A 13,320-nucleotide genomic window follows, 5' to 3' on the forward strand; every position below is an offset into this window, starting at 1 on the left:
TGATACAAAGATCTTAAGACTGAGTAACACCATCTACAATTGTATTATTTGACTGCTCTATTTTTAGTTAGTGAATAAAACAGAGCAGGCCTTGTTTTAAAGCGTTAAGCTGTGGGCAATTTTATGTACGCATTAAGCAATTTTACGTACACCTAGAGCAATTTCCATTTAGCAACTTTTTATTATTTTTCAACTTTTAAATTATTCTATAAGCGGTAAGATAAAAGAAGTAAATAATTTTATAAAAAACCACATTAACGATTATGTAAAAAGTTTGTTAGAAAAGTTTGAATGACAATTATATTAGATATAAACACTATTGACTAACAAAAAAAAACTCAAGTAAAATTATAAACTAGGAAAACCTAATTTAATTAAGCTAATTTATTAATATATTAAGCTAAATTATTTTATCGAAACATTTAGTAACAGAAAACAAATTTGTTTATAGTTAATGACAATATTTTTTTGTATACGAAGATATTAAACAAAACCTTTAAAAAAAAAACCATAAAAGAAATAAAAACTTTTATTTATAATCTCGCTATTGCAAATAAAATAAAAAAATTCTATTTAATAACAAAAAATAAATTAATAATAAAAAAAGTTAAATTTTATTATATCTTTATTTTATATTATGATATTTTATTATTATTATTTTTTATTGTAATGATTGATTTGCTTGTAAAATGATTGAAGCAAAAATTATAATTGCATAATTTAATTCTCATAAAAAATATATGATATATAAATATATGATACATTTAATTTAAAACTAATTAAATAAAAATATGTAATTTTTTCAGATAAAAATATATATTTGATTATGATTTAAAAAATCTATAACTTAATTTTGATTAAAAATATATATCTAAGTTTATTAGAATTAAAGTTAATGCTTGGGTTTAACTTAACTGTCAAATTTATTTTAAAATATTACTAAATATTGTTCAATATTTAAATTTTATTTATTCTCAAAAAAAAATTAGCTCCCTTTTATCGCTTCTCTAAACTCAAAATTAAATTTTAAATGAACGTGTTTCGAGGCTGCATCAAAAACGTTAAACTTTTTTTCATAACACAAGTTATAGCGCAGCGATTTTTGATAAATGATATACATGATATAATTTTATTAAATGGTATTGCGAAAAATAACCTTTGCTTTCATAACAAAATTGCTGATAAAATAATAAACTTATTTAAAGTAAATAAATAAATTAACTTTAAATTAAGTAAATAAATAGCTATAATTTTTTTATTTGTTACTTGCTAATTTTTAAAAAATTATTTTTAGTTGTAAAGCCACAATTAGAAATTTAAGAATTAATCATTTTTAAAAAATTTAACATATTTTAATTCATTTATATAAATATCAAGAAAAAAAAAGAAATTTGTTTATATGAAACAATTTTTTAAATGTAATATTAGATTCAATTATTCAATATAAATAAAAAATTGAAAGAAAATAAACATTCATAAATAGTCATAATAAAAAACTAAAAAGTTAAATAATATTTAACTTGTTTTGCAGTAAATCAAAAAAAAAATGTCTTTAAAAAATTACAAAATAAAGACAATTTTATGACATCAAATTCACTCTAAAGAAATGCATTAAGCATTTTTTATATAAAACAAGGCCTGCAGTGTATACAAAGAAATACATAATTTTTTTTTTGCTGGTAAGAAAAATAGTGAGGACCTAATAATTAACTACTTAAGAGATAAAAACTACAGTAAGCGATGAGTTATAATTATGAAGTAAAAAATAACAGAAATAAACAATAACTTTTAATTTGATAAAATATATTTTACCAATCAACTACTATTTGAAAATTCTAAACCAAAGAAAGTTTTGAAAAAACAAATATAAAGCTAAAAATAATGCACATGATATTTTCTCTAGAATAACTGCTGGATATGTCACTAACATCACTTAATTATAAAAACAGAAAATATTTATCAAGTAATGCTACCTTCAGTTGTGTCCCAGGCTAATCCACCAACAAACAATTTTCTGAGAAATAAAAAAATTTCATACAATTATATTGAAAAAATAATCAAACTCTTTATTTAGAATCTCACACACACACAAATATACAAACCATAAACTAATTTTGATCAGCACCAGGTTGGCACAAAATTTTAACACAAACATTTCACCATAACAACATAGAAACAAGGTTAGCAAAAAATCGCTAACCTCAGACGCTTTTAGGTCAGCAGTTAAGTCATCATTCCTAAATGCCAACTCTTGTTCCTGTATAAGTGATAAGTTTTTTCATTATTCTTTGTTTAAATAAAGCAACCATGAATTTTTTTCTTTCCGCAGAGTAAAGAAAATCTATATAAAGCTATTTCAGCTGCTACAAGTAAGAAGCTTGGGCATCAACTTTTATAATAAAGAAACTGGTTATATTAGCAATATTTGATAACTCAGCAATATTTGATAACTTAGTCACATGATTCAAAGAGACTTGCTATGATAGAAAAAATAGCACCTAATAATCCTCCAAAAATTATAAGCATTTTGTAGTATCCAAGGTACCAAAACTGCAAAGAGCAAGAAAAACTGCACTAGTTTGGTCTTTAACGTGTTTTTCAGGAATGATAGAAAGAGTTGATTCAATTGATTCAAGAGAATTTAGAAAAAATTCTTTGCAATTAGTTGTATTTTTTTATTGGGAGAATTAAAAAAAATAACATTTCATATCCCATACGTGGATTAGATCCAGGGATGGAATGTTTAATTTATCTTTGTTAATATAGTGTTTTCATTAAGTCTGTAGAACCCAACTTCTGAGATGAAAACAAAAACTTAATTACTGAGAATAACACACACACATAAGCATTATCTATGGATCGGATTGTCATTAGTACTTGTTTAAGTAAATAATACCTTTTTGTATTGATTTCTTGCATGATTAAGACATACTCCCGAGTTCTTAATAAAATGTTTATATCTTAAAACTAAAAAAAAAACCAATGAAAATCGGCCTTTCCTTTCAAAATTAGAAAATAATTATTTCAGTCACTAATAAAAACAAAAACTTTCAGTATAAACAGGCTTTAAATAACGTCGAACTAGTAAATCTTGATTTGTCGAAAATGAGCTTTTGGTTTATTTCTCATCAAAGTACAAAACTTAGCGGATGTGTATTTCAGGCACCCCCTTTAAAAGTCTGTAAAAAACGAGTAATGTTTTACGCATAACATTTATTGAAGATTATATTTTAACCCTGAACCCAAAAATAAAGTTTATTCTATTAAAAGCCATACCCAAACCAAACCCGGAGAATAACTTTAAGTTTCAAGGTTGGGGTTTGGTTAGGGTATGGCTTTCAACAATACTCGTTTTATATAAGTTTTTTACAGACTTACTAAAGGGGGGTGCCTGAAATACACGTCCGCCCTAAACTTTTATCAACATTATAAATCCTATTGCCATGCTAGAATTAAATAGTTTTATGCACATTTTGTAAAAAGTATTAGTTTGGATAATTAAACTGAAATTATTAATAAAAAAAAAAAAACTTATATTAAAACATAAAAAAATCCCTCCTTCCCTGTTTATTAGATCTTGACTAAAATTCCCACCCCCTACCTTGTATTAAAGTCAAGACTTATACCTTGTATTGTCTCAAGAGTTATTCTAGTAAAAAAACACTATAAAAATGATTCCTTAGAAATAGTAAACTCAAAAAGAAGAAAATCCATAGGGTAGAGTGAAACTTGGGGTAGTTTAGTATCTACAAGGATAAGATGAACCAATACAGTATCTATTTTGTATCTACAAGTATAAAATGGAGACACACAGAACTAATTAACTACACAGAGCATTCATGCAATATGTTGTCAGTAATGCAATACTGACACAACATATTGTATGAATAATTTCAGGTAATGCAGTGTTGTGATTTTAGGTGATTTTAGAAACATTATTGGGTTACAACGAAACTTTGTTAGCCTGGTAATTTACAACTATATTGGGTATTTTAAAAATCCCAAATACATTTTAAAAGAATTTGCTTTTTCAAAAACATATTGAAAAGGGCTTAAACTACTTATTGTTTTGTAAAAGCAAAATCAAGAATACTTAGTTACCAGACGTCCTCCTCATGTATAGAAGAGTGTGCTAAAATACCAGTTTAGTGTTTTTTAATTGATTTAAATTTACTACGATGTCAGGGATCAACTTAGCAGCATTAAGTAGAGATAGATATGAAAAAATTAGTTATTATAATTATAGAATTGTTTACAGCCACCAAATATATTGTTAAAAAAAAAGTGATATATACGTCGAGTTATTTACACTAGTATTTCAATTATCCATCCTTCTTGCAATATGGAAAGTTTCTTTACAAAAAGTTTCAAGTTATTTAAAGTTGTAATTAAATTTTAGTGAATGCCTAAAAAACAAACCCAATATACAATTAGTATTTCTTAAGAACTTTCTAACAGAAATTGAGGAAACAGAAATTTGGAATTTAATATAATGATTTATTTACAACAAAGTATAAAACCAATTAATAAAATACTTAATAATATTAATATAACACATAAATATGTATTTATTTATGCATATTTATGTAGAAAAAAACAATTATAAAACTGCATCTACCCTTCATTATTATCACTACTTGGGGGAACTGGATAACTCATATTTGGTCTGGAAAATGTTGTATTGTTGGTGTTGTTGTACTCTGTGTTATAGCCGGCCATGTTGTTTGGTTCTTCGGATCGTGTGGTGAAGTTTTATCGACCAGAATGCACTGCAGAGTCGATGCGATGGAGAAAGGTTTCAAGCTGGGTATGATGCAACCAAACGCGATCGACTGACTAACGGTTCGGTTTTAGATCCGGATAAAAACCAAAATTATGGACTTGGTAAGATTAAAATACTTGATTTGTGTTTCAATTTTTTTCAAAAAATTTTAAAATTGTAAAATATTATAAAGTAAAAAGCAATCGTTTTATAAACGAATTTTTATAATAAAAATTTAAAATCGTTCAAATATCAACTACCTCTTCTTCATCAAAACATTTTATGAAGTTTACGACATCAGTTTCAAAGTAAATTATAAACTTAAATGAACAAAATCGCCATGGATTACAAAGAATTTTCAAAAATCTTCTAAAATTAAACAAAAACTTTATATTAAATATTTAAAATTAAAAACAATTGAGAGTTGAACCAATTTCAAAAGTTTCTAGATTCTTTGAATGTCTGAAGAAAAATTAAAAGAAAAAAATACATGTATTCATTTTAAGAATATAAATCAAAACACATTTGAAAATTAATTAAAAAAAAATACTAGTAACATCAAAATACTTGCTCGAAATTATTAAAGGAAATAATGATTTTCTTCTTAATCAAGAAGATATTTCTACTGAATTTAATAAATTTTTTGTGAAGGAACAAACCTAGCAAAAGTAATATCAAAAAATAAAAGTTCAATAAACAATTTTTTTCTTTTGTCTAAACTGTTTTGAATAATCTTTTAAATAAAAAGAGTTTGAATTTCAAAATTTTAAGGTCAAATAAGCAGTTGGTCCAGATGGTATTAACAAGTTATTTTGATTTTTTAAAAGAATTTTAAAGATTTTTTCAAGAATTTTAAATTTTCTATTAGACAGATAGATTTTTCCCGATGACCTAAATTAGAAAAAGTTATTCGAGTATTTAGAGAAAAAAAAATAAACTAACATGAGAAACCATCTGTCGGTATCCAACCGCACTTAATTTTAAATGTTTAAAAAAATATATTTGTACAACAGAATATATACCTGACAAAAAAATTTAACGTGGGCTTCATTTGTCTTTAAATTAATGTCGCACTTGATTTATGGGATGGTGTAAATTTTGGTCGAGTGTGGCTATGGTATTTGTACCACTTATTTGGCAAATATGTAATAAAAATAATAGATCGATCGTAGTAAGATTTCTTAACTACAAAGACAAAGCTACGATATTAAGAAAATATACGACGATGAAATTATGGACTCAAAAGGTTTACATAAATGAAGATTATAGTGAACATACGCTGGAATTGCGGAAAAAACTCCTGAATGAGGCAAAATATTTAATGGCGAAGGGTAAGTACACTAAAGTTGTATATAATAAATTAATCAAAAGGGATTTATAAAAGAAATTCTTTGATCTCATTTCGAATATGAAAAAACAAAAATTAAATGGATTCTAATAAAACTTTAAATTTTGAGTCTAGTTTTTATGATTTTTTTTTGAACTAATGATTTCTTATTTGACGAGGAATCTGATCCTGATCTTAATTATTTTACTGATTCTGATGTTTTGCAAAATAAATGCAATAACTTTTATACCCATAAAATTAAAGGATTTCTTGATCAAAATAATATTAACACAATTCACAATAATATTTGAAGTTTAAAAAAAAATTTTGAAATCTTTAGTAATTTTATTGAAGAAACTAGTAATCTTTTTAATATAATCTGCTTAACAGAAACATGGTGCAGTTCAGATGACGTAAATTCTTTTACCAATTTTGAACTGCCAGGTTTTAATGTAATTTCATTGACACGAAAAACAAATAAGCGTGGCGGAGGCGTTCTTATTTATGTTAAAAATAACTTACAATATTTTATCCGGCATGACACGAGCATCACTGATGCTGATAAAGAGGTTTTAACGATTGAAGTTTTAACCAATAAATTGAAAAATAAAATTCTAAGTTGATATTATCGCCAACCTTCAGGTGAAATTAAAAATTTTAATTCTTTTTTATGTAATGACGTTATTAAAAAAAGTAACCGCGAAAATAAATTCATCTACTTATTGGGTGATCTGAATTTAGATTGTTTTCAATACACGTCAATAATAACATTAAAAAGTTTTATAATGGCATTCTCGAAAATGGTGCGACTCCTTTGATTACAAACCGACAAGAATTACTCAATCAAGCATTTCTTTAATTGATAATATTTTAACCACTGATGTTTTTAACGTATCCTTAAAAAAAGGCATAATTAAAAATGACATATCTGATCATTTTCCTGTTTTCTTTTCTATAAATATAGATAATAAATTACTTCCTAATGAAAAACGAGTTTTCAAAAAGCGATTTTTTACAAATAAAAACCTTGAATCTTTTAAAGAACAATTATCTTTACTTGATTGGAACTTTATTAACGCCTCTGATAATACAAACTTAGTTTATAACTCCTTTTTTAAAACTTTCTATGATATTGACGACACAAATTTCCCTGAAGTTAATTTAAATCTCAAAACTAAAAGTATTAAATCGCCTTGGATTACAAAGGGTTTGCGTAAGTCTTCAAAAATTAAACAAAAATTATACATTAATTAATTAAAATGTAAAACAATGAAAATAAATTATATATAAAAATTACGGTAAACTTTTTGAAAGCCTCAAAAAAAAAATATATATATATATTATTTAAATTTTGACTAGATAAATATAAATTAAATTTTAAGCTCACTTGGTTAATAATAAGAGAAATTACTGGCAGCAAAAAAAGTACATCTCAGCCTTTGCCAAACATGGTTAAACATAATAATGAATTTTTATATGATAAAAGACAAATTACGGAAGAGTTTAATAAATATTTTGTGTCTGTAGGACCAAATCTTGCAAAAAACATTCCTATAGCAAACAGCTTAATGATTGATGTTTCCCTCTAAACTCTTACTTAAACTCTTTTGAATTATCTTTTGAAGAGTTTGAAATTGCATTTAAAATGTTGAAATCTAACAAAGCAGTAGGCCCTGATGGTATTAACGGAAACATTTTTATAAGTTCATTTGATGTTTTAAAAAATATACTCTTTAAGATTTTTTCGCTATCAATTAAACAGGGAATTTTTCCACAAGCTCTAAAATTAGCAAAAGTCATACCAAAATTAAAAGGTGGTGACGTTGAGAATTGAAGTAACTATCGTCCAATTTCACTACTTTCTGTATTCTCTAAAGTTTTAGAAAGAATTTTGTACAATAAAATTTATAATCATCTTACTATAAACAATTTATTATACAGCAATCAATATGGATTCTAAAAAAACAATTCCACTGAACATGCCATTTTACAATTTACAAGAAATATATCTGACTCATTTGAAAATTCTCAATTTCAGATTCTTTCCATCCTTATGGTAAAAAGCACCAGCTGCCAAGCAACTTACCCTTTCTTTTTATCGATAACATAATTATTAAAAGAGTTCTAGTGACAAGATTTTTAGGTGTATATATCGATGAAAATCTTAATTGGAAAAGCCACATTGCTAACTTGTGCAATAAAATTTCAAAGACTATAGGCATTTTATACAAAATAAGAAACTTTCTAGATAAACATACCTTAATTCATTTATATTATTCGTTAATTCATTGCCATATTAATTATGCAAACATTGCTTGGGGTAGCACTTATAAAAGTAAACTTAAACCTCTCTATCGGCAACAGAAACATGTAGCACACCTTATAAATTTCAAGGACCGTTTTGCTCACGCCAAACCTCTTTTATATGATATGAAAGCACTCAATATATATGAGTTAAATGTTTTTAATATTCTTTGTTTTATGTATAAATGCAAGACCCACCTATCACCCGTTTCTTTTCGTAACTTGTATTTACAAAGAGATAGAAATAAATATATTTTAAGGAACAATAATTTAATTCGACAACCATTTTCTCAAACTAATTTTGGAAAATTTTTTATTTCATTTCGCGGACCATTTTTATGGAATAGTATAGTTCTAAATACTTCTAAAGATTTTTCTCAAGAATGTAATTTTGATTCTTTAAAACAAAATCTTAAAAAACTCATTTTATCAACTGATAATATACTAATCTACTTTTAAATTTTAAAATTTTTTGAAAATCCCTTATCTATATTAATATATGTATATATTCTTTTTTTATTTATTTTTTTGTTTGTTTTTTTATCCACAAGCAATTAGCGGTTTCTCTGTGACAAGACCTGATGGTCTTCTTTGAGTAATCCGCGTTATTAATATTTATTTTCTTAATGATATCTTGACTTGTTAACTTTTATTATTGTAACAAAGTTTTATTTATTTAATTGTAATAAATATTGTAATAAAGAAAAAAAAAAAAAAAAATGTTAAACACCACTTATTAGCAGATCTGTCACATATGACCCACATGTTATTTAGCTGTTTTTTTTATGAAGCACATTTAATGTTGATCCAATGTGTTTAGCAATGATATTATATTAAATAGATTAATACCAACGGGTATTAATCTTTACAAAATGATGTAAAAAAATGCTGGCAACTGATATTTGTCAACTCGCAATATTGTTCTAACGTATTGTGCTAGCTAAGCGAAAATTCTTTGTATAGAGGGTTAACAATTTATATTTTATTAGATAAAGTTATATCTGAAATTTATTTTTGATTAATACCTGTGATGATAGAGCTTAATAAAGAAACCGTTTGATATTTAAACGACGAAGAAGACCTTTTGGCTTTACATCAACCGATTGGATCAAAGGTTTCAACTAGGATTTTTTGGTTCATCAGCTAATTAAAAAAAAATTGCTTTATAAGACACAAATTTAAAAAATCACCTTTAATAAATTTTGCTGATTTTCTGCTAATATTTATCTTTTAGTAAAAACGAAAAAATGACGTCATAAATAAATGCATAAATAATATAAATTTTGTACAACATATATACTGATATAATTTCTCTTTTGTTGCAATTTTATTTCACTTTAATTTTTTTTGAAAAACTTTAAACTTTGTTGTTAGTCTTTAATTTATTGCGTGTAATTAACCGTGTTTAAAACTTTTTGACGACGATAACAATGATAGTAGCGAGCTTAACAGCACTTCTTCCAGGGAGTCAATGAATAATGAGAATAGTATTTCTCATGTTCATGCAAATAAGGTACTGTGAAATGTTGAGTTGGTGCAAAAGATTTGTGTTATTTAGTTGAAAATGGGGTTATGGATTTTATTGTTATATGTCAAGATCTAGGCTTCCAATGCAAATTTTATTAAATATCTGCACTTGAATATTTCTTAACTTATTTTATTTTCCTTTATTTTTTTGTTATATTATTTTGTTGTCTAAAGACGGGTAAATCATTCGGGTTATAGGGCGGGTTAATCATTCACTATGGACTTTTTTTTTTTGGTTCACATTTGTTGCCATAGTAACTAAATTACTTTTACAAAAACAGTCAAGAAGATAGTACTGATCTTATCGTCAGAACCTTTTAAAAGCGTGTGGATATAAATCACACCAATAAATAATCAACAAATAAAGAGGAATTTTACAAAGCATGAAACATTAAAAACATAAAGTTCATATATATTGAGAATTTTAATTTTAAAAAATGGTTTTGAATGAGTATATCAATCTGCAAAATTAATTAAGAGAATTGCATGTTTCTTTTTTTTTTTTTTTTTTCTATACATGTTTATTTTAAAAATACAAAGTAATTACAAGTTACCAATCACTGATTGGCAGTAAAGATATACAAATTTAAATCATAAATATAAAGTTCAAAATATACGTGGTAAATAAAAATATAGTTGCTTACAACTCCGAGACATGAATAAAATAAATACCAATTACAACAAGATAATAACGTGTAAGTAAAAATAATCCGAGAAATATATCTCTATTTTACTCCAAATAAAATAAAAAATGCAATAAATAAAAATAATTTGCTGATTTTTTGGAGGAGAGTTTAGAAGTTTCACTATAAGTTAATTTACCACATTTCAAGATAATGTTAGTGTATAAAATATGATAAAAACAAAATTTGTGTAAGATTGATAAGAAGAAATACTTATTTGTAGTCATAGGAAGCTCGCAGAAGACTTAAGTCAGTCTTGTCATCGAGTACCTATTTCTTAGACGCGTAATACACATAAAAAATCAGTTGCATACGCGGTATATATGTACGTGTTACATATATACCTTGTTATTAATATTATATTTATTATCGAATTGTATTAAAAGTTAAGTTACATTTATTTATTTATTCAAGTTTAAAAAAATTCCTTACAGTTGTTTAATTTAATTATTGTAAATTTTAGCTTTTTTTTCAGAGAGCGTTCGTTGTTTAAGTTTAGTAGTGATTCGTTTCTGGAAACTAATTTGTTAAATAAATAGGGACCACGATATGTAACTGAGAATTTTGAGAGTCTTGTTGTTTCAAAAGGTATCTTAAAGTTGCCTGTTGCTCTTGTATTGTATTTATTTATATTGTTTTTAAAAAAGTGTGTTGTAAAATGTTCTGGAACCAGACTTAGTTTATATTTAAACATAAAGAGTATATTTAAAAAAAATATTAATTTGGAATATATTTAGTGCGTTCATTTGTTCCAGTAAGGGTTGAGCATGAGTAAATTTGCTTTTGTTGTATACTAGTCTTGAAGCGTGTTTTTGACGCAAGTAAAATGGCTGTAATTTAGATTTGCGGGTACTGCCCCATGCTATATTGGCATACATGAGATAGCTATGTATGAATGAGAAGTAGATAAGTTTGAGACTTTTTTGTGACAAAAATGGTCTTGCCTTGTAAAGTAAACCTATGTTCTTTGATATTCTTGTGTTTATGTAGTTTATGTGGGGTTTCCAGGAGATGTGTTTATCAATTAGAACTCCTAAAAACTTTGTATTCAGAGCTCTTTTGATGGATATATTTTCTATACTAATTGTTGGTAGGTTCAGGGGTATTTTTTTAATTTGTTGATTAGAGTGAAATAGTATATACTTAGTTTTTTCTATATTGAGTGACAGTTTGTTTGATTTAAACCAAATGTTAACTTTTTTTAGTTCAGCATTTGTTTTTTCATAGAGGTCTTCGATTGTCTTTGACGAGTAAAATAAGTTTGTATCGTCGGCAAACATTATAGTTTTAAAGATATTAGAGGCGTTTGGAAGATCGTTTATATAAATAAGAAACAAAAGAGGAGCAAGAATGGAGCCTTGGGGTACACCACATTTTGTTTTTAGTAAATTTGAGTTGCTTTTTCTATCTATAATAACACACTGTTGTCTGTTATCAAGGTAGTTTTTAAACCAATTTAAAGCTTGATTTTTTATACCATAGTTTTTCATTTTCGTTAGTAAAATCTTATGGTTGACGGTGTCAAATGCCTTTGACCAATCAATAAAGATCCCTAATGTGAATTTTTTTTTTTTAAATGATCTACTTATCCTATTTGAGAGGTCAAGGATTGCATGCTCAGTTGAGTGTAGCTTTTGAAAACCATATTGACCTTTATTGATAATTTTGTTAGTTTTTAAATATTCATTTAATTTATTATAGATTATTCGTTCTAGGAGTTTTGAGAATACCGAAAGAATAGAGATTGGTCTATAATTGTTTAAAGAACTGGTTTCTCCTGATTTATAGATTGGTATAATTTTAGAGATTTTTATTTTATCAGGTACAATACCTGTTGAAATTGATGAATTAAATATTTGGTAAATTGGATTACGCATCTCCTCAAAAACATCTGAGACTACTTTGCAAGAGATATCATCGATTCCTGGGGACTTAATTTTAAGTGATTTAATAGCTATTTCAAGTTCAACTTGATTTATTTCATTGAAATTTAAAGAGCAGTGTGAGCCTGTTAAGTAACTTTTAAATGTATTATTTGGGCATTGAATTTTCGATGCAAGATCAGTACCAATGTTGGCAAAGTATTTATTAAATTCATTTGAAATATCTCGCTTGTTGTTTGATTCACTTTCATTAATTATTACTCTAGAAGGCATTTTGTTAACATTAAATTTACTTTTACCAATAATTTCCTTCATAATGTCCCATGTCTTTTTTAGATCACCATTAAATTTTTGTATTTGATTAGAATAGTATAAAATTTTGTGTTTTTTTTTTATTTTTTCAAATAGGTTTTTGTATTGCTTGTAAAGGGAAAAGTTTGCTTCGCTTCTATTTTTTAAGTATTTTACGTATAGTTTTTGTTTTTGTTTTGAGGATTTTCTTATTTTTTTTGTTATCCATGGACAATTTAAATATTTTGTTTTTATTTCTTTTTCTTGAATTGGAAAACTTTTATTATATTGTAGGATAAATAAATTTATAAAGTTAATGTACGCAGAGTTTGTGTTTCCTTGGTCACATTCTTGGTAGACAGTTTGCCAATTTGTTGCCGATAGCAAGTCCTTAAATTTTTGAGTAGACGTTTCATCGATAATTCTTTTATAACATAAGATTTTTGAATTATCAATTTTTTTGGAATTTTGTGACAGAGGGAAGTATATTGGAAAGTGATCTGAAATATCTGTTTTTATTATTCCTGATTTTAGAGAAGGATC

General features: G+C 25.8%; 2 protein-coding genes across 3 annotated transcripts in view; both read right to left on the reverse strand.

Moving 5' to 3' along the window:
- LOC100202906 (heterogeneous nuclear ribonucleoprotein A/B) overlaps positions 1 to 4,901 on the reverse strand; it is a 28,822-nt gene extending 23,921 nt beyond the window's left edge. The window contains exons 1-2 of one of the 2 annotated variants that reach the window (XR_010638154.1): positions 4,619 to 4,901; positions 1,974 to 2,014 (exon numbers count right to left, since the gene is read on the reverse strand). Coding sequence is in view for 1 of the 2 variants with exons in the window: in XM_065795926.1 (XP_065651998.1) it covers positions 1,974 to 2,014; positions 4,619 to 4,719 (142 nt within the window). In the remaining variant the exon portion in view is untranslated. The remainder of the gene's footprint in view (positions 1 to 1,973; positions 2,015 to 4,618) is intronic. The other variant, XM_065795926.1, reaches the window with a different exon arrangement.
- A 2,781-nt stretch (positions 4,902 to 7,682) lies between these two features.
- On the reverse strand, positions 7,683 to 12,759 carry LOC136079308 (uncharacterized). Its single transcript, XM_065795042.1, has 2 exons — positions 12,334 to 12,759; positions 7,683 to 7,820 (listed from the first exon to the last, which is right to left on the reverse strand). Exons 1-2 carry the CDS (start codon positions 12,757 to 12,759, stop codon positions 7,683 to 7,685), a joined length of 564 nt encoding a protein of 187 aa, XP_065651114.1.
- Between the last annotated feature and the right edge of the window lie 561 nt (positions 12,760 to 13,320).

This window comes from Hydra vulgaris, chromosome 04, assembly GCF_038396675.1.
Source record: "Hydra vulgaris chromosome 04, alternate assembly HydraT2T_AEP".
NCBI lineage: Eukaryota > Metazoa > Cnidaria > Hydrozoa > Anthoathecata > Hydridae > Hydra > Hydra vulgaris.